The sequence below is a fragment of the Rhinolophus sinicus genome, chromosome 17 (assembly GCF_057876585.1).
Source record: "Rhinolophus sinicus isolate RSI-liver-muscle chromosome 17, RSI-T2T, whole genome shotgun sequence".
Classification (NCBI taxonomy): Eukaryota; Metazoa; Chordata; class Mammalia; order Chiroptera; family Rhinolophidae; genus Rhinolophus; species Rhinolophus sinicus.
Genome location: NC_142517.1, coordinates 120887722 through 120911793, shown reverse-complemented (window position 1 = coordinate 120911793; position 24072 = coordinate 120887722). Strand labels below are relative to the sequence as shown.

Here is a 24072-nt window from a genome sequence, read left to right as displayed (position 1 = left end):
GAATAATCGACATGGAAGTTTATTTTCAAAACAGGAAAGCAAGTCCTGAGAGGCCCACAAAAGCACAAAAGTCAGAGGGAAGGAAATAAAAGCTAAGGTGGTACTTCAGGAGTACTAAACTCTGAGACAAGCAGCCAGGACGACAGCAGCACACAATGTCACGTCAAGTCTCCTCGCCGGTGTGGGCTCAGAGTTGAAAACCACATACAGCATACTTAAGTGCCCCAATTCACAAGAACAACGACTGAACAAGAAAGGAAGAGAATTCAGGTAGAGGTACGGCACAAGTTCAGGAAACAGAATGAAGAGTGGAGGGAACAGCGTGCAAAGTCTCATGCAGGGACCTCGGGGACACAAGTGGGCAGGAGGCAGCACTCGGTGAGGACAGAGGACCAGTGAGAGGGAGACACACCTCTACCACAGAAACAAACGCTTACCCTCCGCTTTAGTGGCAGTACCATCTTTAAGCAAATTAAAAAACAAGGGAAGGGATAACAGGGAACAGTTAGTAACATTAAAAAAACTTAAAAAGCAGAATGTTATTAGCTACTAAAAAAGCAAAAGTACAATTTAAAATAAAATTAAAAGGTAAACAAGTTCAACAGCAAAGCAGAGTCTGAAGCAAGTAAAAGTGCCTTATCTTGAAATCAGTTTAGCATCTTGTGCTTTTGTCTTTGGAAAACAACACAAAAAAGGGCAGTCCAGGACGAGGTCTCAGTCGACAGCGATTGCTGTTTTTCCTTTTGGATAACCCTCATCCTCTTCAGAGTTCCTTTTTCTTGGAACAAAGTACCAGCGGAAGGGGTGAGTGGGGGACACACAGAACTAAAAGCTAAACTACTAAAGAGTCACCCAAAGGGCAGAGGCAGGAGAGCTCAGAGAAGCTAGCTAGCTCTAGCACGCCTATCCCAGCTACACGTCAGCAGCAAAGCTACACAGCGTGGTACCTGAGTCAAGGCCTACGGACTCCACATCTTCCCTCATGTGTCTGGACTCTAGAAGTTCGAAAAGGATCATCAGCTTTAATGCTACACTTCCACACAGATGGAATGCATAACCTAAGGACTGACTGTGACAACTTCTCAGTGGGATTATGTTACACTTCAGGGTGGTTTTCTGCTGTTGCTGTTTTTCGTTATTTTGGACATAAGGAAAGTTAGAGGTCTAGTAGTCAGGAAAAGGTAACAGAATGGGAATACTCCAGTCTCATTATATGAGGAGCAAATACTGGGCTAAAAATTTATCATCAGTGCTTTAAAAGGTCAGTTCTACATCTTGAGACCAAAAGACCCCGGTGCTTTTACTAGCACTGAGGGAAGTCTACATGGTCCATACCAAAATATCTGAAATATGCACAGAAAACAAAGGCTACTGAGTACTCTAAACGCTGGTTTCACTCAAGTTTTCTAGAAATGAAACAAATACGAATTACAAATACTCAAGGTGGATTAATTGTATTGAAACACAGGTAAGTACTTTAAAAACTCAACTAAAATTAACAGAACTATGTCACCATAGAACAGGAGCTCTGATTTCACAGCAACATAATATCATAAAAACCCTTATATAATGCTACAACAGTTAAATGACAGAGAAGTTGGGTTTCTTCCCAATCTAAATGTACCCATATATGAGGTATTTCCCTAGAGAAAACAAGACTGATTTAACAAACGTTCCAGAACATGGACCTTTCAAACTAACAATGCTCCTATCATAATCTGTTTCTTTCCCTTTCATATAATTTCATTTATCTCTATCACTTATCTAAGTTAGGTGACTATTATTACAACTAATTTCTGGGTAGAGAAAACAGACTCAAAGATTCCGTGGCCTGCTCAAGGGCACCAAGCTAATAAACAACTGGCCCGTACCTTCCCTTGGTATTCTTTCATTATGCCTCCACGGCAAAATGTCTTTAGAACACTAGTTTAAGAAGTGAATTTGGAATTAATATGTAAGCCACATAAGTACTTCAGTCTCAGTGTTTCATGAAGTTTAAATGTATTCACTTCCATAAAATCCAGAATAAAACTGATCCAGGTAAGTCCCCAGATTTCAGCTTCAGACAACTTTGCTCTAACAAAAATAAAAGGAAGTAAACTATCAGCCTTACATACAGCAGGTGTTAAGCGTCTGCTGAAAAACTGAGACACTGACCTACCACTCTGCCAGGTATTAATCCTTTCCAAGAATTTGTTTTTAATCTTTTGGGCTATCGTTAGAGTAAGTGCATGCCCTTCCCAAGGTGACACGTGGAAGGACAACTCTTCTGTACGATACGGTATGTGGTTAGCATGTCCCCCACATTCCTCTGACGATCACCCGACTGTCATCCCCGTCCTCCGCCCCACACCTCTCCCACTCTAGGTATAGTCTCAGATTAGAACATCCCCACTTCATGACTATCTCTGGAGACTTCCTCACTAAACCATTCTGGATCTGCTCCCACCAATGTCAGGAAGGGAGAACACCCAGCTTCAGCTACACAGGAGGGGGCTCAGGTGCTGGCTGGGCTGCCATGGAGGCGGGGGAGGGGAAGTGAGGGAAGGACGCTCAGTGCCACGCACCCTGGGAGCACCAGTGTACCTTCTAGTCACTAAAAAGGATGATGCTCCGGAATGAGCAAAGGGGGGGCTGTTAACCAACACTGAGTGCACCGACTCACTTTCACTTAAACATCAGCCCTGCCACAGTGAGAATTTCCTCAATTACGTTTTTTTGTAATTAGCTAAACAAACAAATTTGCACAAAGGTAAGTGTCATCTCAAACAGCAGTATGTGGGGGTGGGGGGAGGAGATGGGGGCTGGTTACCTAAGGATGCATATGACCCTGGAGGCAAGGCCGCTGCCGAGCTGAAAGGTGTGGCGCCTGAAGCCGAGGAGACTTTGGATTTGGCATTGGCTGCTGCGTTCACGTCAATGTCACTTCGAGACCGCTGGAGGGACCCAGTTGTTGATGCGGACTTGGTGCTGACTGTAGAAGCTTTAGTGGAAAGGCGGAAACATCAGTAAGGACTACACCAGAATTTTAAACATACATTACTAGAATAAGTTTTGCTTTTCTTTACAACAAATACCAAGTTTTAACAAAGGTTGGACCTTTGTTGGCGCTGACCAACCGTTTCTCTTGGTCACTGAAGAGAGTTCAGCCAATGCTGAGGAAATGAAAAGTGACCGCAGAATACACACCTGTCACATCTGTCTTCTTATAATCAACGACTATAAAACCCCAAAGAATTGGACCCTATTTCTGGTTAATGTGAGAAGTGAAACAATGAAAATTGTTCAGATCGGGCCAGTTTCCTCACAATGTGGCAAAGTGTGCACTCTGACCCAGACGCCCCCCTGCGTCAGGAAACACTCCCCTCTCCCAACTCTGACGGCCACCACGCTGCTGCTGCTGCTGCTGCTCAAAGCATCACGGGCTGTCTTTACTCTCTCTCACCAGGGGACCAGAGCGAAGAAGCTGCCTATTTGTGGCAGTATGCACACGCTGGAGAGAGGTGAGGTGTGTGAGGAGAGGTCCCAGAGCCCAATTTCTGCCTGCCTACATCATCCTGACCATGTATCCCCACAGCTAACGTCCTGGGAAAGTGGGGCTCCGCTGGGGACAGTAGGGGCGCAGAGCCGAGCGGCACACTCTGCAGACGTGAGGCGGCACTGAGAGCAGGCGGCTGGCTTCCAGCCCTGAGAGCAGCCTGTGGGAGCAGCAAGCCCACCTGCGGTAGTGGCAGAGACGTCCGGAGTACCACCATCTCCACACCGTTAGTCTTACCTCTCGAGTTGGTACTTCCAGTAGAACTTCTTTTGGCAGAGAGCGGCCGACTGAAAGTAAAGGCATACACCTGTTTATTATCAAATGTGCAGTTGATCTGCATTAATACAGGCACAACCTATAACTCGAAATTATGAAAATGAATAATTATTTCAGAGTTTTCAGAATTTCTCAGGTAATGTTGGCCACAATTTTATAAACTCCCAGTTTCAGAAAAGGTTTAACACTATATTTTCAACTAATCTCTCCAACATACAGAAAAAAGTCATAACTAGAGACAGACATTAGAAGTGAAGATGATTAACACATTATATCCCAGGTTTTGAACGCCCTCCCTTTCCAAACTTGTCTCCAAGTTAATCCGTACATGCTCTTAGAAGACGTTTTGAATAATTCACTTACATCACTCCAAAACTATACAATTGGACTGCCATATAAATTTAACTAAAAACTACTTATGGCAGAGACCAAGGCCACTTAGATCTTCCCATTCCCACAGCACCTCACCTAGTCCCCGAACCCATCTGAAGTAAGGGGGAATTGTAACAGGCACATACATATATGTACAAGACAGACCTAGAATTTGCGTTGTCACGCAGCCAAGTTTTAAACATAAAATCTCACATTCCTGAATCCCTTACTTCAGACTCTCTTGAGAGCTAGAAGACGAGCGATCAGATTGCGGCAAAGACACGATGCTGTCCGAGTTCTTCAAGTGGGACTGCAGAGCCTTCTGGTAGGAGGACTCCAAGTTGTGGTATAAATGCTCTGCCTCTCTGCTGAAGTGACTGTGGAAACCCCAGTAACACCTCGGGAAAACACACCACTTCCTGTTAGTCAGTGGCTCACAACAGGCATTTCGCTGCGCTCTGGAGTGCACCCCGTGACACTGCCCAGGACTAGACTCCTCAGTTTACCTGCCTAGGAGCATGGTATAAGGAAAAGACCGTGGACAAAGGAGGCCTGGTATAAATCCTAACTCACAACGTGCTGGCTTACAGACACTGGGCATGGTACTTAACTTCTGTGAATCTCAGCCTCATTTATAACATGGAAATTAAAGGGCCTATCTTGCAAGAAGACTGGAGAGCCTTAGGAAGGATGGAGCTAAGACATCTAGAACTCCACCTAAAACACGGCAAGGGACTCATTAATGGCAGCTTTTATCAACGCAGTGTGACACTAATTGATTTCAAGTATTTAAAACTTAGATAATACACACAAAAGAAAATGGAAAGATGCTCAGAGCTACTTGAAATCTGTATTACATTATGACTTAAGAACTAGAAAAACTGGGGGAGGAGGGAATACATTCCAAGAATAAAAGCACCTTAAGTAGCAGATCATTAACAAATCCATTGCTAATAGTTTTTAGCAACTATGAATTATGCCACTTATTTTGGCAGGAACTACCCAAGATGACATTGGGGTAATTAAGCACTGCAGTGTCATAGTGAGGTCCTCCCCAAATCTCAGAAACCAGACAAATATAATTTAACCAAGAGAGCAAAGAGCAACAAGCACTTGATCAAAAAGTCTTAATGCAGTTAAGTAAAACAATCACATTCCAGGCTAGTAAGAACAGATTTTAACCTGTGTCAAGGAGAGAGTTGGTCAACTACAGAAGCACAGAAAAAAAACCAGCACAGGTGCAAAGCTGGCAGTGCTCATCTACACGCAGCCCAAGACGAAGTTTTAGCATGAAGCTTCCAGTATTCAGTCTCGATGGCAAAGTCCTGCCAGGGAGGTACACGGACGGGCCACCACCACGTGGCTGGGCGTAACCACTCGGAAGGCGCCTCAAACGGAGACAGCAACAACAGGTGACCACGGTGATAATCTGCGTATCAGCTCAGTCACGTCCCTTCATTGTGATTCACTCTCAAACAACCACCGGATGCTTACAAGCTATGATCACAGGGAAAGACTCCCCTGGTCGTGATTGTTCACAGTAAATCAAGGTCGCTTTGGATTCTGACTTGACTTTTAACAGGGCTCAATGAGTGAGAATGCACTGAGTGTGCATACAAGTGCTTTTCTGATTCATAAATCTAAAAATGAGCCTTCTGTTATCTACCTCAGTCCTAGTTATATTCAAATAATACAATCGCTCTTTCAGGCCTGGGCATTGAACAACCTTCTAAACAAAAAACTACAGAAATATTCTGAAATGGCCTTTCGGGGTCATATTTGTAAGTATGACTAACAAAAAGTAAAAAAAAAAAGTTCATGTAACAATGTGTTTTTAATAAGGCAATCTAGAAAATGCATCTGAGAAATACAATAGTGACTAAAAACAGTGGTGTACAAATAATCACTTACTTTCTGGCTTCTATCCTGGCTTCGGAATCGGCATCATGTATTCCCTTCTTTATTGTTTCGGCTAATACTGATATGTGTCTAGATATTTAGAAAAGAAAGTAGTAATAACAATCATTAACATGATTTATACGGATGGAAACAAATGTGAGAAATAACTTCAAAACGGCAACTCAGAGCCTTTGTGCCAAGTGAGTCAGCTAACATGCAGCTTAGAAAACCAGAACACTCTGCAGAGCACCTCGTACTATCTCAGTGGCCCCCACTATCACCCGGCCTAGGTACCCTGAGAACCCTACTCTCTGATCGGATTCTGGTGTGAAGTTCTTAAGTTACAGCTGATTGTTTTCAGGCCATTCTTATTTAGCTCAATCTTAATCAGCCAAATCAAAAAAAGCCTATTTTTCCATAGTTAGAACTAGTTTGTATGAACATTTTACTGAGATAATAATAAACTAAACACTAACGAGCTATCGGCATCACATTCCTGCAATTACACAGAATGTTTTTTCAAGTTCCACTATGCAATATGAACAACTGTATAAAATTATGTAACCATTGTATAAAAAGGCATTCTCTTTAGTTGTGTTCTCCCTGAGAAGAAATCATTAAACTGTCTCACTATGAACATTTTACAGTTTTAGGAAAAGAGAAATGACCAGGACGAGTAGTTTCACAGAACGAAGACTGGTTACCGATTTTACAGCCCACTCCAAGGCTTTGCCTCATTCCTTCATCCAGTCAATAAATACTTAGGGAGCACCTGCCAAACAGCAGACGCTGAGCTAGGAAATGAAGGAGCACGTGAGGCGTCCTACATCTGAGTTCTTCACGCGTTTCTGTTCTTACTCTCCTGTCCCCACATTAAATCCCTCATCCTACGCTCCACCTCTAAATTCCAAAATTACCACCAAATCAAAAGGATATAATAGCCAAGAGATTGAAGAAAAAGTATTGAAAAAAAAATGTGCAACTATCTTCTAGATCAAAATATTTTCAGATGAAATTCTATCTTTGGGAGTGTTGCCTGTTACATCCCTGACCACTGCAGTATGGAGTGGGACTCCAGGGAGTACTCAATGTATTAAAATTCCACGCTAATAAACTATTTAATACGCTCTAAAGTTCTTCACAAACTATAAGATATATCATTTAAAAAAATGGGTGGCACATACTATCTATTTCTCCAAATTTAACTCAGAAAGAATAAAAGCACCTAAAATTGACATGAACTAAAAATGGGGAAAAAGGAATCTCAAAATTAAGAGGCATGCTTCTTCAAGGATTCTGTCATAATCCTACTTTTTAGCATATACCTACCTGAATAAAAAGAAAACTGTTGACTTTCTGATACAGAGGGATCAAAAAGGAAACTTTCAAACGAGTGAAATACCTTTAAGGACCTAAGAATTATACTGTGCCTAGTAACAGCTCTGAACACTTACCTCACGGGAACTGACAGGAATATCACACTGCGGGATCAGAGTCAATAAGGAGTAAACTGGGCTGTGCAGCTGTCATAGTGCACATCTGCCCACATCTCTACGCCCACTAATATTTCAACCAGTGAAATTAACTGCAGGCTTCTACCAATATTACATGCCTCCCATCAGTAGAGATAACAAAATTAGCCATGCAAACAAATGCTTACATTCCTTCATTTCTGATAGAAAGTGGGTTGGACCACTGGCATTACATTTCAAGAGTGAATTCAGAGGACTAAAACAGCAAATCAGATGCTCACCGTTCCAGGGAATGTGTTTGCCATTCTTGTAAAAGTAATTCTAAAAATTCAAAACAGCGTCTGAAAATTGTAAAGAAAAAAAATATGTAACTTAGTAATTTATGTTAGTGAAAATAGAAGCTTTTTTCTTAAATGACCAATACAACTTTTCATAATTGGGAAATTTTTTCTAATTTCTATGATTTAAAATATGGAACATAAAGATGGAATCAGAATTGACTGAAAACCAAAGCAAATGAAAAAATTAAGCATTTATGGTGGTAAGAAAGAAAAATCAGAGATACAGGAACAAGATACAAAAGTTCTCTCCAAATCACAAACTTAAGCTTCACGGAGAACATTATTAAAAGGGCGTATCATTCTCTTTACCTCAAATAATACGTTAATACAGCATGTAAACATGCATGAAAAGATCAATGTACATTACAGAATCAGGCAATTGGTCTCTGCATTAATTTCACAGAATGCCTTGCAGAAATAAACTAAAACTGCCCTGAAAAACAAAGTGTTTGTCAAATTTTCCTGCTCAAGTCCTAGGTAGTGCTTAGAACATATTTTTTTCTAGCGACTCAGCTATTTTCCTCTTTTTAATCTTTCAAAATCCTTTCTTCTCCAGCCTTTTCACTCTTGTGATCTTTCTTGGTCTGGTTTGTACACAAGAACAATTGTAGGCTCATCTCCTTTGGATGACATCACCACTTTGGGTGAAGTCCCGGATATCCATCTTTGGAGGAATAAATCTGAATAGTCTTAGGAACACAGTCAAGGAAACAAATCAGAAGGTAATCTTTCTCTAATGATCAGACTTCTTTCCCATGATCCCCCCAATTCAAAACCTCAGTAGATCTTTAGTAAACCCTTACCCGATGCTAGATGCTAGAGATACAACGGTAACCAAGACACCACCCAGTGAGCGAGACAGACAAGAAAGAGTCACCATGTGCCAGGAGCAGAGGGGGCTCTAGAAGCACCCAGTCCCTGGGCTGGAACAGGACGGAGTGTGGGGCTTGGGAAGCAAACTTTCTCTAAGGACAGCCGCTGGCCTACGCCACATCCTGCCCTCACTGTCGCTTTCCCCACTCCTGCCCCAACCTAGGCCATGTTGATTCTATTTCTACCCTTTACCCCGTGTCAGTTCCTGGTCTTTTTTTTAATTTTTCAATGCATGTGTATATGTCTATATTTATTTATCTCTTAGTGAAAGCAGCCATCTTTAGTGCTAATTCTTGTCTAAAATGTGTTAGAACAAACTATTTTAGGTTTTGTTTTCAAGTTTTTAGACTAACATCATACACAGAAATCTATCAATGTTGGCATCACTTAAACACGTCAGTAATTAAACACATCAGGTTAGAACTTGTCTCTTTCCTTCACCTACTTATCATTCCAAAAGCAGCTCAATTTTCCACTTTCTATGAAGCTTCTTGGGAGCTGATTTTAATCATCACTGCCTTCTCTGAATTCCTAAATCCACAATACATATGCTGTAACCCACTCTTACATTGCTTTGCCTTATTGTTTTTAACTTCCCCCAATTAAATTATAAAGTTCTTAAAAACAAGGACATTATGCAACCCATTTCTTAAAACTTAAACAAAGCAAAGCGAGGCCTAGCGCACTGCTTTTGTGTCACTGCTCCTTACCTGTCCGAAGGCAGTGGGACGGGGCCAGATGGTCCCTTACTTCTTTCAGCACTAAGACACATGGTTCTTACTGACACTCACTCTGACTAAATGAAGAACAGGAATCTGGATGTGTGGCTCAGAAACTGAAGAAGAGGGTGGCAATTCTACTGTCACAGTGATTGTGGCTGCGACTGAACTGTGTTACCCCAAAATTCCTATGTTGAGGCACTAATCCCCAATATGATGGTATTTGGAGATGGGGTACTCGGGAGGTAATTAAGTGGAGCTCTCAAGAAACACCAGAGAGTATGCGCATGCGTGGATGTGTGTTCTCATTCTCTCTCTCGCTCTCTCGCTCTCTCTCTCTCTCTCTCTCTCTCTCTCTCTCTCTCTGTCTCTCTCTGCCATGTGAAGACACAGCGAGAAGGCAGCCATCTGTAAGCCACCCTCATTAGAACCCCACCATGCTGGCATCATGACCTCAGACTGTCAGCCTCCAGAACTGAGAAAATGAATTTCTGTTCTTTAAGCCACCCAGTGTATGTATCTTGCTGTGGCACCCCAAGCCGACTAACACACTCAACATCCTGTCACATTCCACAACAAAATGTATGTCACTTCACTGCAGGAACTCTGCCTTACACAAAGGAAAGCCGCATTCTGAATTTCTCTTAGAAACCTAAAACAACAGTAACAATAACAGCAGCAGCAGCAACAAATTCTAATAATGGCCACCATTTATTAAGTGTCAAATCCTTTTACATGAATGACTGAATCCGCAGAACAACTCTGCGCAAGGCTACTCTTATTCCTAACAGGTCAAAAAATTAGTAAGTGGGAAGAGGTAATACTTCAACCCGAATCTGTCAGTTCTGAAGTTCACTATCATCTGTCTACCTAGCTGACTTCACGCTGTCATCTGTAGGGGGAGCTGAGCTGTTAGCTCCAGGCCTGAGGAGCGGCTGAACTGTGTGTCAAGGCTAGATTGTGTTCGTCAGCTGCATACAGTTCAGCCGTGCAGTTCAGAATTAAGCTTTTTCAGTAGAAGGAGCAAATTTCTTTCCTCCTGGCTGCGTACAGTTGGATTACTCCCCTTCTTTTCTTCCACACAACTGTGAATAAGATGGCAGTAGGCCTGCCTAATGCTAAAGAGGGTCCCCGACCATGGAAAACTGGCAGGACCAACATGACAGCCTAGGAAAGGAAGGAAACAGCAGGCAGCTAAGGTGAGCTGGATGCTAAGCCTGAGAGGAAAGGGCTCTCCCTCTCACTGGGCTCGGACCAAGACACAGAACTCCAGGGATGGGGCCAGAGGCTGCGGCGCACTAACGTACACTGTGAAGCTCCCGATAATGTCACTGAGAGGCTTCAGTGGTGTCCATGAAGTCCCTGAAAATCTACACAAAACCAATCTGTGTATTTACATTTTCCGGGGAAAAGGGGCCAGAGATCTGAACAGACTTTCAAAAGACTCTGTGACTCAACAGTCAAAAATAATAAATTCCAGCAAGAAGAGCCCGTACTCCTCACATGTGGGCCAGGAGAGCTCACCGGGACACATGACAAGACAGGGGCATAGGAACAAAGCTACAGCCACCCAGGTTGTATCCGCAGGGTTTATCTCCCACAACTGTGAAGCAGAAGCAGGTGACTGGTCAGAATTCGGGAATCCCAGAAGTCACTATCAGAAGATGCAGACATACACCTCGTCCTACCTAAGCTAATATTAAATAACTTCCATTAATCTTTACAATGTTTTTGTCTTGCACGTTGTCACTGTCTTCACATTCAGAGGATGCGATAGACCAATGATATAGGTAAAGGGATTATCTCAGGAAAAAATGCACAGGGGGTCCTCCCTCCCCCTCCTTCGCCTATCCCCAATTAACTTACATACCTACTCATTCATTAATTCATTCTCCTCTCTCTCTCTCTCTCTCTCTCTCTCACACACACACACACACGGTTATCCAAATTTACTTTCCTGATTATTTAGATCATAATCCTTCATCCAAAAGCATTTATTACAACAATCTTAAGTAATATTAAACATGGCAAATAAACTTTTTCCCATTGAGGGAAATCTGAAATTTGTTTTGTTTCAAACAATTCAAAATTAATGAGGAAACTGTTTTAAAATTTACCTTCTAACTGCAACAGATTTAGAGGTACAGTTGCTTGTTATGACAGGTATTAGCCTAGGGATGTGTGTGTGCTGTGGGAAAGAACAAAAAACAGAGATGAACACTTGAAAATGCAGTAATAAAACAAAACTGAGACAACCACTTCCTTACTAACCTACCTAACACACATACATATATATTCATAATAGAATTTCACAGAGTTCAAAAAGGAAAGTTTCATTGGATATTGCTGCCAAAGGCCATGACAAAAGTTGCAGAGCCAAAACAGACATGATGGTATGTAAATAAGTCTAAAATTAAAACAAATCATTAGTACAAAGTCTAAATTATCTGAGCAGCAGAGGTCTGAGCGAGTCCAAAGGGGGTCAGCAGACCAACTTATTTTGATATCGTTTCAGTGAAAATGTTCAATAATGGCACTGGGTTTAATTTGAAGTAGGCAGTGCAAACAGTAAGAACTAAAAAGAATACAAAGTAAGTAACCCACAATCATCAGGACTATTCTGGGTAGATGTTCGTTAGCGTCATCCAGCCCCAGTCACAAGGCTTGCCTCTGGGAAAAGGGGCTTGAAGGCAGGGAGAGGTGATACGGAGAAGTTTCATTTAAGACTTTGTGAACTAGGTTTTACTGAAAACTCATACATAAATTATTCAGATAATTATTTAAATCTAAATAAATGTTTAGCAAACTTAATTGAAGAGAGTATTTTGTGTCTGTGCTTGCCTACAATTAATTAAATAACAATGACGGGTGAGTAACAAAACCACAAGCACAAATACCTAAAATGGAACGACTGAGGAGAGGAGGCAAGAATGGGAGTGATATCTGGAGGCATAAGAAGAGCAGAAACTCAAGAAGCAGACGCAGATGTTCAAATATTTAAAAGCAATGATGAGGCAATCAATACCTCAGTAACTATATACCATATCCATAATTCACATTACGGAATGTAAAAGGCTCATATGCTATTATTGGGAAAAAGGGCCAATACTGTATGTACAACACGATTCCAACTATATGTGATCGCTCTAATGAAAAATGCCTCTAAATACTGCTTACCAACCACCAACATTTACCAGTTGCTTATTCCATGTATGGCCCCAAAACATACTTACCCGAATGATTAACCTAACAGCTACCACACCAGATGTGGACATAATTTTGGCACTGTTTGGAATTAAATTAAAGATTGTTGGCATAATGGCTTCAGCTCCATGGTCAAACTTATTCCCCAGAACTGATGACAGATGCCTACAATAAGAAATGAATACTGGACTGTAGTTACGTCTCTTGCAAACAGTGAAGCATATAAACCTCTTAACATTTTAGGAGCTTCATTTCAAGTTATCTAGGGATAAAGGACAAGGGTGTCACATCCTTTCGATGGACATGTAGAGGACGTGGCAAACATCCATTAGCCCAAGAGTTTGTTCCTTTTTTGAAAATAAGTCATTTCCAACTAACTAATCTTAAAAGGGCAAAAAATAAACAAATTGATCCTACACTAATAAAGCATAAACATGAAAAAGGGCCCTCATCCTTTTATTTTTAACATAAAATACTCATGCTTCAAAACGTGGCAGCAGCTAAAACTTTTAAACAGTTCAATACCCCCTTATGTTGCTGTTTCTCTGATAGTTAGACATACTTTCTAACACAGAAGTTCCAGCTTCAAACAGTCATACAAGTTTAGCTAGGATAAAATTTTACTGCAGCACATGCCCTTAACTTTAACTTTACAGCTTCAGTACTCTTCTAGAAACAAACAAACAAATTCTCATAATCATGTTACATCCTGCGAGGAAAATTAATGAAGAGGCTAAGAAACAGAGTTTATAAATTTCATTTTTTTCCATAGTATAAATAACAACTGCTTCAAGGTTTAAAATAAAGGCTTCAGAGCTAAGTCACTGAATAAAGTTTCAAACCTGTCACACTTCACATAATTGGGCGAGAAATATTATAAAAGTATTAACAGAAGTGTAACTGGAATGGGTCCTGAGGACTAGTCAGAATGACACTGAAAAGACCCCTCAGACAGATGCAGTGAGCATCTCTGAAGCCCTGTGCTGCGGCTATTTTCAGAAGTGTCAGAATCCCGAGCTTTGCGATCCTTACCCCAGCGTGATACACGCCTCCCGCACCACCTGAGACCGCAGGTCCTTAGCTGATAGTTTAAAGGCTGCATCCAAAAGTCGCAAATGTTGAAAGAAGTTATCATACTCAGCAGCACCAGCCAAAAGTAAAGATCTTATCTTTTTTAGCTAGTGGGATAGAGAAAATTAAGATATACAAAACAATTTCTAAAACAGAATATATAAAACAATAGAAGCCACCAAATATGAGAGATCATTATCAAAGTTAAGCAAAATACAAATAGTTTTACAAACAGAATTCAGCCACTCAACTATTAGTAACATACTGAACACATCTACATATCACAAATAAGAACAAATAATTTTTGAAATGTATCTGTGATAAATACGTTACAATTCTACAAAGTGTATTTTTTAATTGGAAACCATTCAGTATACTTGTACATTCTGTGCTAAAACCCTCCTTTAGCTTGTAAAAAGCTCCTCCCCTAAGCTTACCGTCCCCCACACCCCACTTTAACCACCATTTATTTAATGAATCAAACATCTTCCACTTTATCATTACTGTAAGGCTGTCTGTACTTGAAATAGAATAAAACAGCTATTTTCCACCTCTCTGCTTTCCAGACACACCCTCACTTCAGTGTTCCGCCCACTGACTTTCATTCTTTTACTTTTAAAAATAGATAGAACTTATCGCTTCTGGGCCTTTTGGCTAAGATCAAGTGTAAAAATAGACAGGACACAACTTTATGGCATGTGAGACGAAGAAAGGAACAGAGGAACACACACTGAAAAAGCCACTTTACTGGCCAACAATCACAGATTTAAATCTTTACCAAGGTGAAAGTGGAGGGCATCACCAGACATTCCACAGTCTTTGTTAAAAATACAGGGTAAACAGAAAGGTGTAAGTTGACATGTTTTAAAAGTAGAAATAGAAGGGAGGTACTCTACCAAAAGGTAAAGTGTTAATGCAGTAATTTACATTTTAAAAATTTCACCACTTTAAAATTCATTAGAGCTGTACCCCAATTTCATAACAAAGCATTTAGAATATATAAATAAATCTAATGAAAATGTAATCACATGAAGTCAACAGCTTACAGCATTTACTCTTTGCTCCCAATCATGCTTATCATCCGAGAGTATTTCCCTAATCTTGTTTATGGATTCCTCAAGGTCTCGGCTGGAATAAATCTGTAAGCAGAATTGATTTACAATCAACATATAAGAAAATTTAAAGAATCAACAAAGATTATTTCTTAATTATGTGACGTCGAGAGCATTTAGTAAGTATAATAAAATAAATCATTTCATTTTCCAGAGGACGTATGAGATAACATCTAGAAAGATTTGTCTTAGAATGAGCTTCTGACCCATTGTGAATACAGAGACCTGATTCTATGGATAACCTTGCCTCAAATACAGCTTTACTATAAACCTAACAGATGATTTCACATACAAAAGAGAAAAAAGCACCCTAGGGAACTGTTGGTGATACACAAGTCATTTATTACTCTTAGTACTCTGTATAGCCCCACATTTACTTGTTTAACTTTAATCACTTTCAAACCTACTTTCTCGTTTAAGCCCACATCTTAAGACAGGGAGGCATGCTGGGAAGGCCCGAGATTTTAAGTGCTGTCGGAATCCAGAGCATGGACAATCAGTGCAGACCGAGGAAACGTACTGTTAGCCTCAGTCAATAACACAACACTGAGGCACAATGCAGTTAAAATGTGTGAGTGTACCCCAACTTTTATCAATAATCTTTGCTTCATCTGTTAGGTACTGAAGTGAAGCAACAAGATGGTATAAACTAAGCTTCTGTAAAGTATTCTTTACAGCTTTTCAGACACCGAAATCCTTCAAATTTACAAATTTTTCTAAGAAACATCCCTAAATAAGTTTGCTTCTTTGTTCCCTCATCTAATCTAACCCCTTCTTTTTTCTCTTTTTATGTAACCTGACCCACAAACTGATTAGAGCAAGCAGCTTCTCTCTAGTTCTGCTGGAAGATTATCCTGGGCCCGTACTGTGGCTCTTCCTTTCCACTGTAAAAGGCACTGCACGCTCAGCTCTCCTGTACTCCTGACAGTTAGAATCCCTTACCTAGTGAGGACCTTCACGATCACATATTTGGAAAATGAAATCTGAAGAGGACGCCCTGCCTGTCATCAAACGCACGGCCCTCACTCACCTGCACCATAGGCACATCATCAAAGGCTTTAATAAAATCCTCTTCATCAACTGCTCCAGCTCCTTCTTTTGTAGCTATAAAAGACGTATTTTTAAAACGTAAACAATGTGCATTGGGAGAATCTGAGTATGTACGATAAAAAGTACATTTTGGTAGTTTGTCACTATTTTTTTAAAAGCTTAATAAAAATGTAGTGTTGTAGACTGACAAACATTACTGACTTTTAATATCAAGGTGAAGGATAGTAATTCTCTGTCATAGGCCTCAGCGTAAAGTCATTTAAAGAGACCGCTAGCTTAAGGAAGCACAGCACAGGCTTTAGAGGATTTAGATGATTTATATTCTATTAATGTGCAAACCTTTTGAAAGATTACTAATAAACAAATATAAAAGAAAATTCAGTTCTTCAGGGACTAAAGCAGATTATATCATTGTTAGAAATCTAATATAACGAATTTGTGAAATATTCAGATAAGTTCTAGAGAATTTAACAGTTTCATTTCAAATTTATATTAGTCTAAAAACATTTCCATTTCCTTTGAACTCATTCATGATAGCTGTGTCAATTTTTCATGTATGCCTCAGTAGCAAGTTTCCCCCATAAAGGTGTTGTAAGATGCTTTATACACTTAAAAGTTAATTGCTATCATTTGGGAGAGAGTTTTTTTTTTTCTTTTTGCCAATATGAACTCCACACATGAAATCTTGTGACATTTTATCAGGGTTTTTTGTGTTTTTTTCATAATAAAAGTCTCAAAATTGGTGCTACGGTCACCCTCGTAAGCCTCATTAGTGATTTACACTGATCAGTTGGAGTGCTTTTCTAGAGCTTCTTGCCATACGAGCTCTCTGGTGCTTGGTGTCCAAATGGACTACCTAGATAGAAAAGGGCTTTACAGACAACTCCTGGTAGCAGTAAACAATCACTCACACTGCATTTACCAGTTAACTACAACAATCACTAGTAACACACTGTGACGTGTCTGGCTTAGCGTTAGGACTCGATCCCACGGAGCAGGCAGGTCCTGACAGCCTCCACTGTGCTGGAAGCACTGAGTGTGCCATGTAACCACATACCGAAGAGGACCCCAAGACCAACCACAGTCCCTAAAGAATCTGAGCCCAAGGAATCTGACAAGAAGGAGCCAACAAGAAAATTCATGGCAATGGTGTTATACAAAATGGAAGAGGAGATGAGGGCTGAAGGGGAAGACAGGGCTGGTATCTCTGCATCATTTACACAGTGGGATTTGTGAAGGGGTATGGGTGAGGGGTGGGAAGGAAAAGAAGTGATCAGGGGACACAGACATTTTCTAAGCTTTGTTTGTGGAACTGATACCACCCAAGAGTAGATCAAGAAAAAGGTTTAGAATGTTCAGCCATAAGAGGAATGAAGTACTGATACATGCTACAACGTAGATAAACCTCAAAAACATTATGCCAAGTGAAAGAAGCCAGACAAAAGAGCACATGCTGCATGATTCCATTTCTATGAAATGTCTAGAATAGGTAAGTGCATACAGACAAAATGCAGATTGGTGATGGCCAGGGGGGAAGGAAGAAATGGGGAGCAACTGTATAAATGGTATGGGCTTTCTTTTGGAGTGATGAAAACATTTTGGAATTAGACAGAGGTGGTGGGTGCACAACACCGAATGTACTAAGTGCCGCTGAATTGTTAGCTTTAAAACGGTTGATTTTATGCTCTGTGAATTGAAGCTCAATAACAACGACAACAAATTATTTAAATGCCCCCCACAAAAAGATGAGAAAGAACTAAGAGGAGAACAGAGTAAGAAACAAGCATAACTTATCCTTCTGCCATCTCTGATGTGAACGTCACTCTCTGCCATCAGTACGGCTTCTTTAACACAGAGACACTGGTGGCAGAGACACCGAGGTGGCAGCAAGCTGATCCAGTCAAGCCAGCAGCATTCTGGCCAGTTCCGAAGCGTAACAGACCAGCAGAAGGAGAGGGCATTCTAATGCTAATCCTTACTCCAGCGGAGCTCAAAAGCCCAATTCTAATAGTGAGCATGTTCTAAAAGCAGCGGCTACATGCTATTTTTGAAGTAAAAAATAAGAAATTTGCATGCAAATTTAAAATGTGGCAGGAAAATGAAAGTTGTATATAACAAGGACTCAAATTGTCTAAATGGGGGGAATGAAGAGGAGGGATTCAGGGAGGAAATCTTTGTAAATCAATTTTCAAAGCCTCAGGGAACTAATCCCTCCTCAATATCCATAATAGTCTCACAAGGAATAATGCTACTTGTAGGAACAAAATACATTTTAAAGACAGAGGTACAATGTTTCTTGTGGCTGGTCTCAGTCTTAATCAATAAAAATGGCTTAAAAAGCCCCATGGTAGTTTCAGGCATTGCCGGATCCCAATACCAAATGCCATCAGGGCGCACTCTACTCTTCCTGTCTCTTAGCTATGCTTTCCTCTGTGTGGGCTTCATGCTCCTACAGGCTCTGCTCACCAAAATGTGGCCACACAGCAGCTCTGACTGACACCCCAGCAGCTTATCAGCATGGACAGCACAGTACTAATTTAATTAAAGAACAGCCAGCAGAAACATATTGCAAATGGGATTACTCCACTTCTGAAGGACACAGGAGGCATGTACCATGCATGTCTAGTTTTAAAAGTTTGCACAGCTGCCCCCACAGCACCACACAGGGCTTGGTCTTACCTGAAGGCTTGGATCCAAGGGTGGAGGAGCCGAGCCTGCGGGTGGTCCCCATTCCAACATTTCTCCGTGAGCCTGATGGAGCTTTAGATGATGTAGAACTGGCAGAGGAAGGTCTGTTACCATCCACAGAATCTTCATCATCAAAATTTTTATCTGAAGAGTAAGCACAGACATGATTGCTTTAAAAAAAGGACTTTTTCACCTGAACTTAAAGCAACTACCTTAGAGATGAATGGTCTGCCTCCCCTTGGAATCTGAGGTGCCAGTCCAGTGTCTTTCAAGGCCTTAGGTAAGTCCAGATTGCAGCTACAAACATCAAATTATCTCTCACAAAACCAGCTAGAAAGTTACTTTACCATTTTGGCATATTTCTAACCATGCTTTCATACATTTTTTAATATAGGTTGGTGCAAAAGTAATTGCAGTTTACAAGGTTAAAAATTAAAAAAAAAAAAAACGCCATTACTTTTGCACCAACCTAATAGCTGACATAAGCCTATATGTATTGTATATCACTTTGGAATACTTCTTATTTCAACATGATAAAATATTTTTCATAAAGACCTTTTAATGGTTGCATGGTACTTTGTAACCACAAAATGCCAACACTGAAACACTTTCATGATGTTTAGGGTGGTTCTAATACTCCGTTAGAAATAATACTGTAACAAACACTTGCATTTTTGTTTGACTTTCTCACCATTTTAAGAAAAAACATCCCTAGAAACAATACTACTGAGTCAAAGAGTATAAAGGTGTTTGATGTATACTATACCAAACTTATCTTCAGAAAGGTCATATGGTAGCTACAGAACCTCGAAATGGTCCTATCCTGTTTGACGAGACACTGAGTTGTCTTTCAGAGAAAAGAGACCAAACCGCAAGTCAAGCAGCCAAAGCATGCACGGAGGAGAGAACTCTGACCTCCAGCTGCACCCGGAACCAAAGTCTTCACCGCCCCCACCCAGCCACCCACCCACCAACACACACAGACACACACACACACACACACACACACACACACACACACACAAACCCTCAAAGGACCGGGACATAACTGGAACTTGGACACCGGAACCCTTTCAGAAGCCAAGGATCTGCTATCCAGGAAGATCTGGTGCTGACGTCCCTTCATCGTTAATGGGCAAGTTCATCAACTTGCCCCACCAGCACGTCTGCATATGTGTCCCCCTCAACCTTCTAAAAGCCCTTAACCTCGTCCAGCGAGCAAGATGAATGTGAAGCCCCATTAGGTCTCCCATCTCCGCAGCTGGCACCTTCCCGATCAAGAAACCTTTTCTTACTCCAAATTCTGACATTGAGTTTTGGTTTTTCAAAGTGTCGGGCACCCAAACTTTGGTTCAGTAATAATAGAAATATATATTTTTCCTAGAAGGTCAAAGAAGTGCCCATTTTGCCACACTCTTGCCAAGACTGATTACCATTTTTAATGTTCGACCAAAATTTCACAGGTGAAAAAAAAAAGCTGCTTCTTCAATGTTACACTTCTCTTTTAATGAGGTTGAACAACTTTTAATAAGTTCATTAACATCTAAATTTTCTAAGCTGCAGTGGGTCCAATCAATATTCCTCGGGTTGCATTGAAAATTAAAAAGAAAAACCATATTTGGGCTTTTAAAAAACCAACATGTTTATACGCAACATTCTGATAACAAAATAAAGCCATCACCGTGTACTGTGCAGAGTGCCAAAGGCTCACAGAGCAGGCGCCAGTCACTCGGGAGGGTGAGCTAAGAGCTCCAGAGTAACTAAAAACAGCAAAAGAAAACTAACATCTATCGCTGGAGATAGTCAAGATTTCTGAAAAAGGGCCTTAGACCTTTACCAGTAAGTTGGGAGTGAATAACTGTGTCCCCTCATAACAGATACAAATAACAACGTGTTTTTCGTGATCTAGCTGCTTTTTAGCTGAACTACCAACAGCCAAGGCTAGTGCGGACTCGGGACTCTGCTGGTCCTTACAGCTCACCAACAAGCCACTTCAAAGTACAGGGCTTCTATTAGTCACCATCAAGGTGGGGAAACACATCCCTGCAAATGCGTATCCTTGTGCAAATTACCTTCCTTCCACATGCCTTTAAATTTCCCAGATCACGGGATCGAGGCTATGCTTATGCTGTTTCACCGATGGTTCTTTCAATCCACGCATCAACTTCTTATAAATTCAGATATTCAGTGGTAATTAACATAGATTTCCCATGTGGGTTGAAAAGGTGACTCAAACTGCAGAGCACATTAATACGGCCCTTTCCAAGAGTAAAATGAAGCCTGAGGTAAAGGTCAGGAACACCCCAAAGGAGAGGCCACCCACTGAGCACTGACAGCATCACAGGGAGGAGGACACACTGGGCTGATCTGCCCTCAGGGGAGCTCACAGCACGGGAAACACTGTCACTGTGCGACCATGCTGAAGAACGGCAACCATCATCCCTCCCAGAACAGCAACAGCTCCAGTCAGTGGGAAAGGTAAGTAATGAACGGGGGAAATGAGGACACTATTACATGTCACTCAAAATCCACTGGGACTGTCTTTCTAACACGCAGGCATGCCATTTGGAGTTGCATTCAGTTACTGAATTACTTTCAATGGACCAGTTTCTTGGGACTTCTGCTTGCAGCAATGATGGATTGGCAAGGACCAGACGTCATCTCTTCCAGTAAATAGCTGAAACCAGACCGAATATGTAAAACCACCACTTTCAGACAGGACAACAGGCAGTGCAGAGCTGGGTCCCTGACAGCAGAAAAACAAACCAGATGACCTATACAACCACCCCTACTTTCTGCCTGGAGACAATTTCCAGGCCACCGAGTACAGGGAAGGGGAACCCAAATTGAACTTGGAAGCCTTGAGAAAATGCAGCTCAGAGTTCAGGGAAGCTGAGGCGGCTGGAAGTCACAGGGCAGAGTGAGAGAAGAGAGGAAGCTACCCAGAACAAGATGTGCTAAGTTCTAGGCCACACACACGTGAGTGAAAGGACACAAGGCAAGGCAAAAAATGGCCAGGAAACTATAAACTGCCTCCCAAAGTTTATACAAAGTCGGAAGGAAGATGTTCAAGCACCAGTGTTGGCAGTGACTCACTGGAGGCTCTCAGCAGTGACGACCCCCCCACCCCCGACCCCCCCAACCCACCTCCCACGGCAGGCCTCAGAACGGAACCATTTCTGGAGTGAATTCCACGCTACACCTGCCTGATCAGAGTTTAAAAACAGGCCCCAAGGGGATTAGACAGATCTGCAAGGAACTTAATTAGCTGCTTTACCTAAACAAAGCGAAATGTTCTTTAAAGGAATGTTAACAAAATGCAGACACTCAACAATGTAACATTCACAATACACAGCATCTTAATTTCATAAACATGAAAATTTCATAAACATGATGAGAAGCAGGAAAATGTGGCCCATAATCTGGAGGGGAAAAAAATCAGAAAACAGTAATGACAGAGATGATGACACCAACAGATGAGAACATTAAAAACTACTATAACTATGTTCCAGTATTAAAGGAACACACAGACACAATGAAAGGAAAGGAAGGATTTTTTTTTTTTAAAAAAAGGACCAAATGGAACTTCTAGAAATTAAGAAAACACAGTACCCGAAATGAAAATTTCACTCAATGAGATTAGAAACAGATTAGAAACTACAGAGGAAGAAAAAAATCAAGGAATATAAACACATAGTAATAAGATTTAACTAAAATTAAGCATAGAGTCCAAAAAAGCAGGGGGAGGGGGCTGTAAAAATAAGAGGAATAGAGTCTCAGAGACCAGTGGGCTGATACCAAGCCATCTAACATTCCCAGCAGGAAACTACTCCCAACCGGAACCAGGGGGGAAAAGACACATTTGTCAGGAACAAATGACAGCAGGCTTTATCAGAAACCACGTGCACCAGAAGACAAGAAAATGACATCTTGAAAATGGTGAAAAGTATTAACCTAGAATTCTATATCCGGTAAAAATATCTTTTAAGGATAAAGGCTAGATAACTTATTCAGACAAACAAAAGAAGAATTCATCACCAGCAGACCTACCCACACTCCAAGAAATGTTAAAAGATCCTCATGCAAAAAGAAAATGATACGAAATGGAAAACAGGATTTATATAAAGAAATGAAGCACATCAGAGATAGTAAATATGTGAACAAATATTAAGACTTTCTCCTTGTATTTTAATTACTGTAAAAGATAACTGTTTAAAGCAAAAATGAAACACTCAACATTTAGTGTCCACTCTTTATGTTCCCATGTTGCAGACAGATAACCTGGTGGTCAGAGAAAGGACGTACATGTTGGCACGTGGATGTGGTGCCAGTAGGACATGTGTTGCTGTATAGGACGCCACACAGAAAACTGGGAAAGCATGAAGAAAATGGAAATGGTTCAGATTCTGTCCTCGAAGAGTTCATATTTTTAAAAGTTAACTATAACGTGTCTACATTTACTGAAGATGTCACATAATCGTGTACTGCGTGGGAACGCACATGCTTCATCTCCAGTTCCTGTATGGAAACACCTCCCAAGGAAGGGAAGGGGGAAAGGTCCACTGAGCAGCCCGTGCAGGGTTTTAAGAACAGAACTCTGATAGTCCCACTCAGTCCTTTTACTGACCCTTTGGAAACTTCTCTTGATTCTAACAGGCTTACTTACCTGATTTCCAAACCAAATTAGAAGAAACAAATATAGGAATAGTAAGAAGGGGAAATTCAGGAGTTAAGCTCAGTCATGCTAATGAGACGTGACAGATGAAAGCCTGAGAGCTAAACAGAAAGTACAAAAAGCAAACAAACACAGAAAAACCCCCAAACCCAAACTGCTTAGGATGCCAGGGCCAGTACAGAGTTCAGATCCCATTCATACAACTTAACCGCACAACAGCAGATGCTCGAAACTGCTACCGTGCACCATCAAGATTCAGTTCTTTTCATGCGTATTTTTCTGTGGAGTAATGAAGAAAGCAATTCATATTTTCTATCTGAATTGGGAATTTAGCGGAACAGGAAAAACAATGTACCATATTCGTTTTCCACATTACCAGTTGGACGCACTGCTTTAAATTTAGAGATACTTCGCCTGAAAAGGTGTTTGGAGGATAAGAGCCAATTGGACCTATTATTTGAAAACGAATACACTATTTAAAAGTAAGTTTACCCTATGTTTCCCAGCTTTTTGGACACCCAGAAATTAAAAGCAAATTATAAAGGAGGTTAGGCCCTCAGAAAGGTGCCTAGTTTCAGTTAACTGGGACATTCTCTTACGTAAAAGGTGCCATTCATTCCTTAACTGGACAAATAAGCTCTATTCACAAGTGCACAGTGAGCAGAGAGGATCCACTCTGAATCCAGTCCAGGACAGCCCCAGCTGCAGCTTCTAATACATTTCAGTATTTCTCAACCAAAGTAATCCATAGTGAATGCTACGGGTCACTTAAATGCCCGCTT

At 41.0% G+C, this 24072-nt stretch overlaps 1 protein-coding gene across 34 annotated transcripts in view; it reads right to left on the bottom strand.

Annotated features, from left to right (window-relative positions):
• CLASP1 (cytoplasmic linker associated protein 1) overlaps nt 1-24072 on the bottom strand; it is a 248687-nt gene that overhangs the window by 98954 nt on the left and 125661 nt on the right. For 14 of the 34 annotated variants that reach the window (XM_088793701.1, XM_088793677.1, XM_088793690.1 and 11 more), the window contains exons 9-21: nt 18607-18759; nt 15908-15981; nt 14812-14904; nt 13727-13872; nt 12724-12859; nt 11608-11678; nt 7839-7898; nt 6098-6175; nt 4417-4584; nt 3776-3825; nt 2813-2983; nt 948-995; nt 438-461 (exon numbers count right to left, since the gene is read on the bottom strand). In XM_088793701.1, coding sequence (XP_088649827.1) covers nt 438-461; nt 948-995; nt 2813-2983; nt 3776-3825; nt 4417-4584; nt 6098-6175; nt 7839-7898; nt 11608-11678; nt 12724-12859; nt 13727-13872; nt 14812-14904; nt 15908-15981; nt 18607-18759 — 1272 coding nt within the window. The remainder of the gene's footprint in view (nt 1-437; nt 462-947; nt 996-2812; nt 2984-3775; nt 3826-4416; nt 4585-6097; nt 6176-7838; nt 7899-11607; nt 11679-12723; nt 12860-13726; nt 13873-14811; nt 14905-15907; nt 15982-18606; nt 18760-24072) is intronic. The other 20 variants (XM_088793684.1, XM_088793687.1, XM_074335117.2 and 17 more) reach the window with 3 other exon arrangements.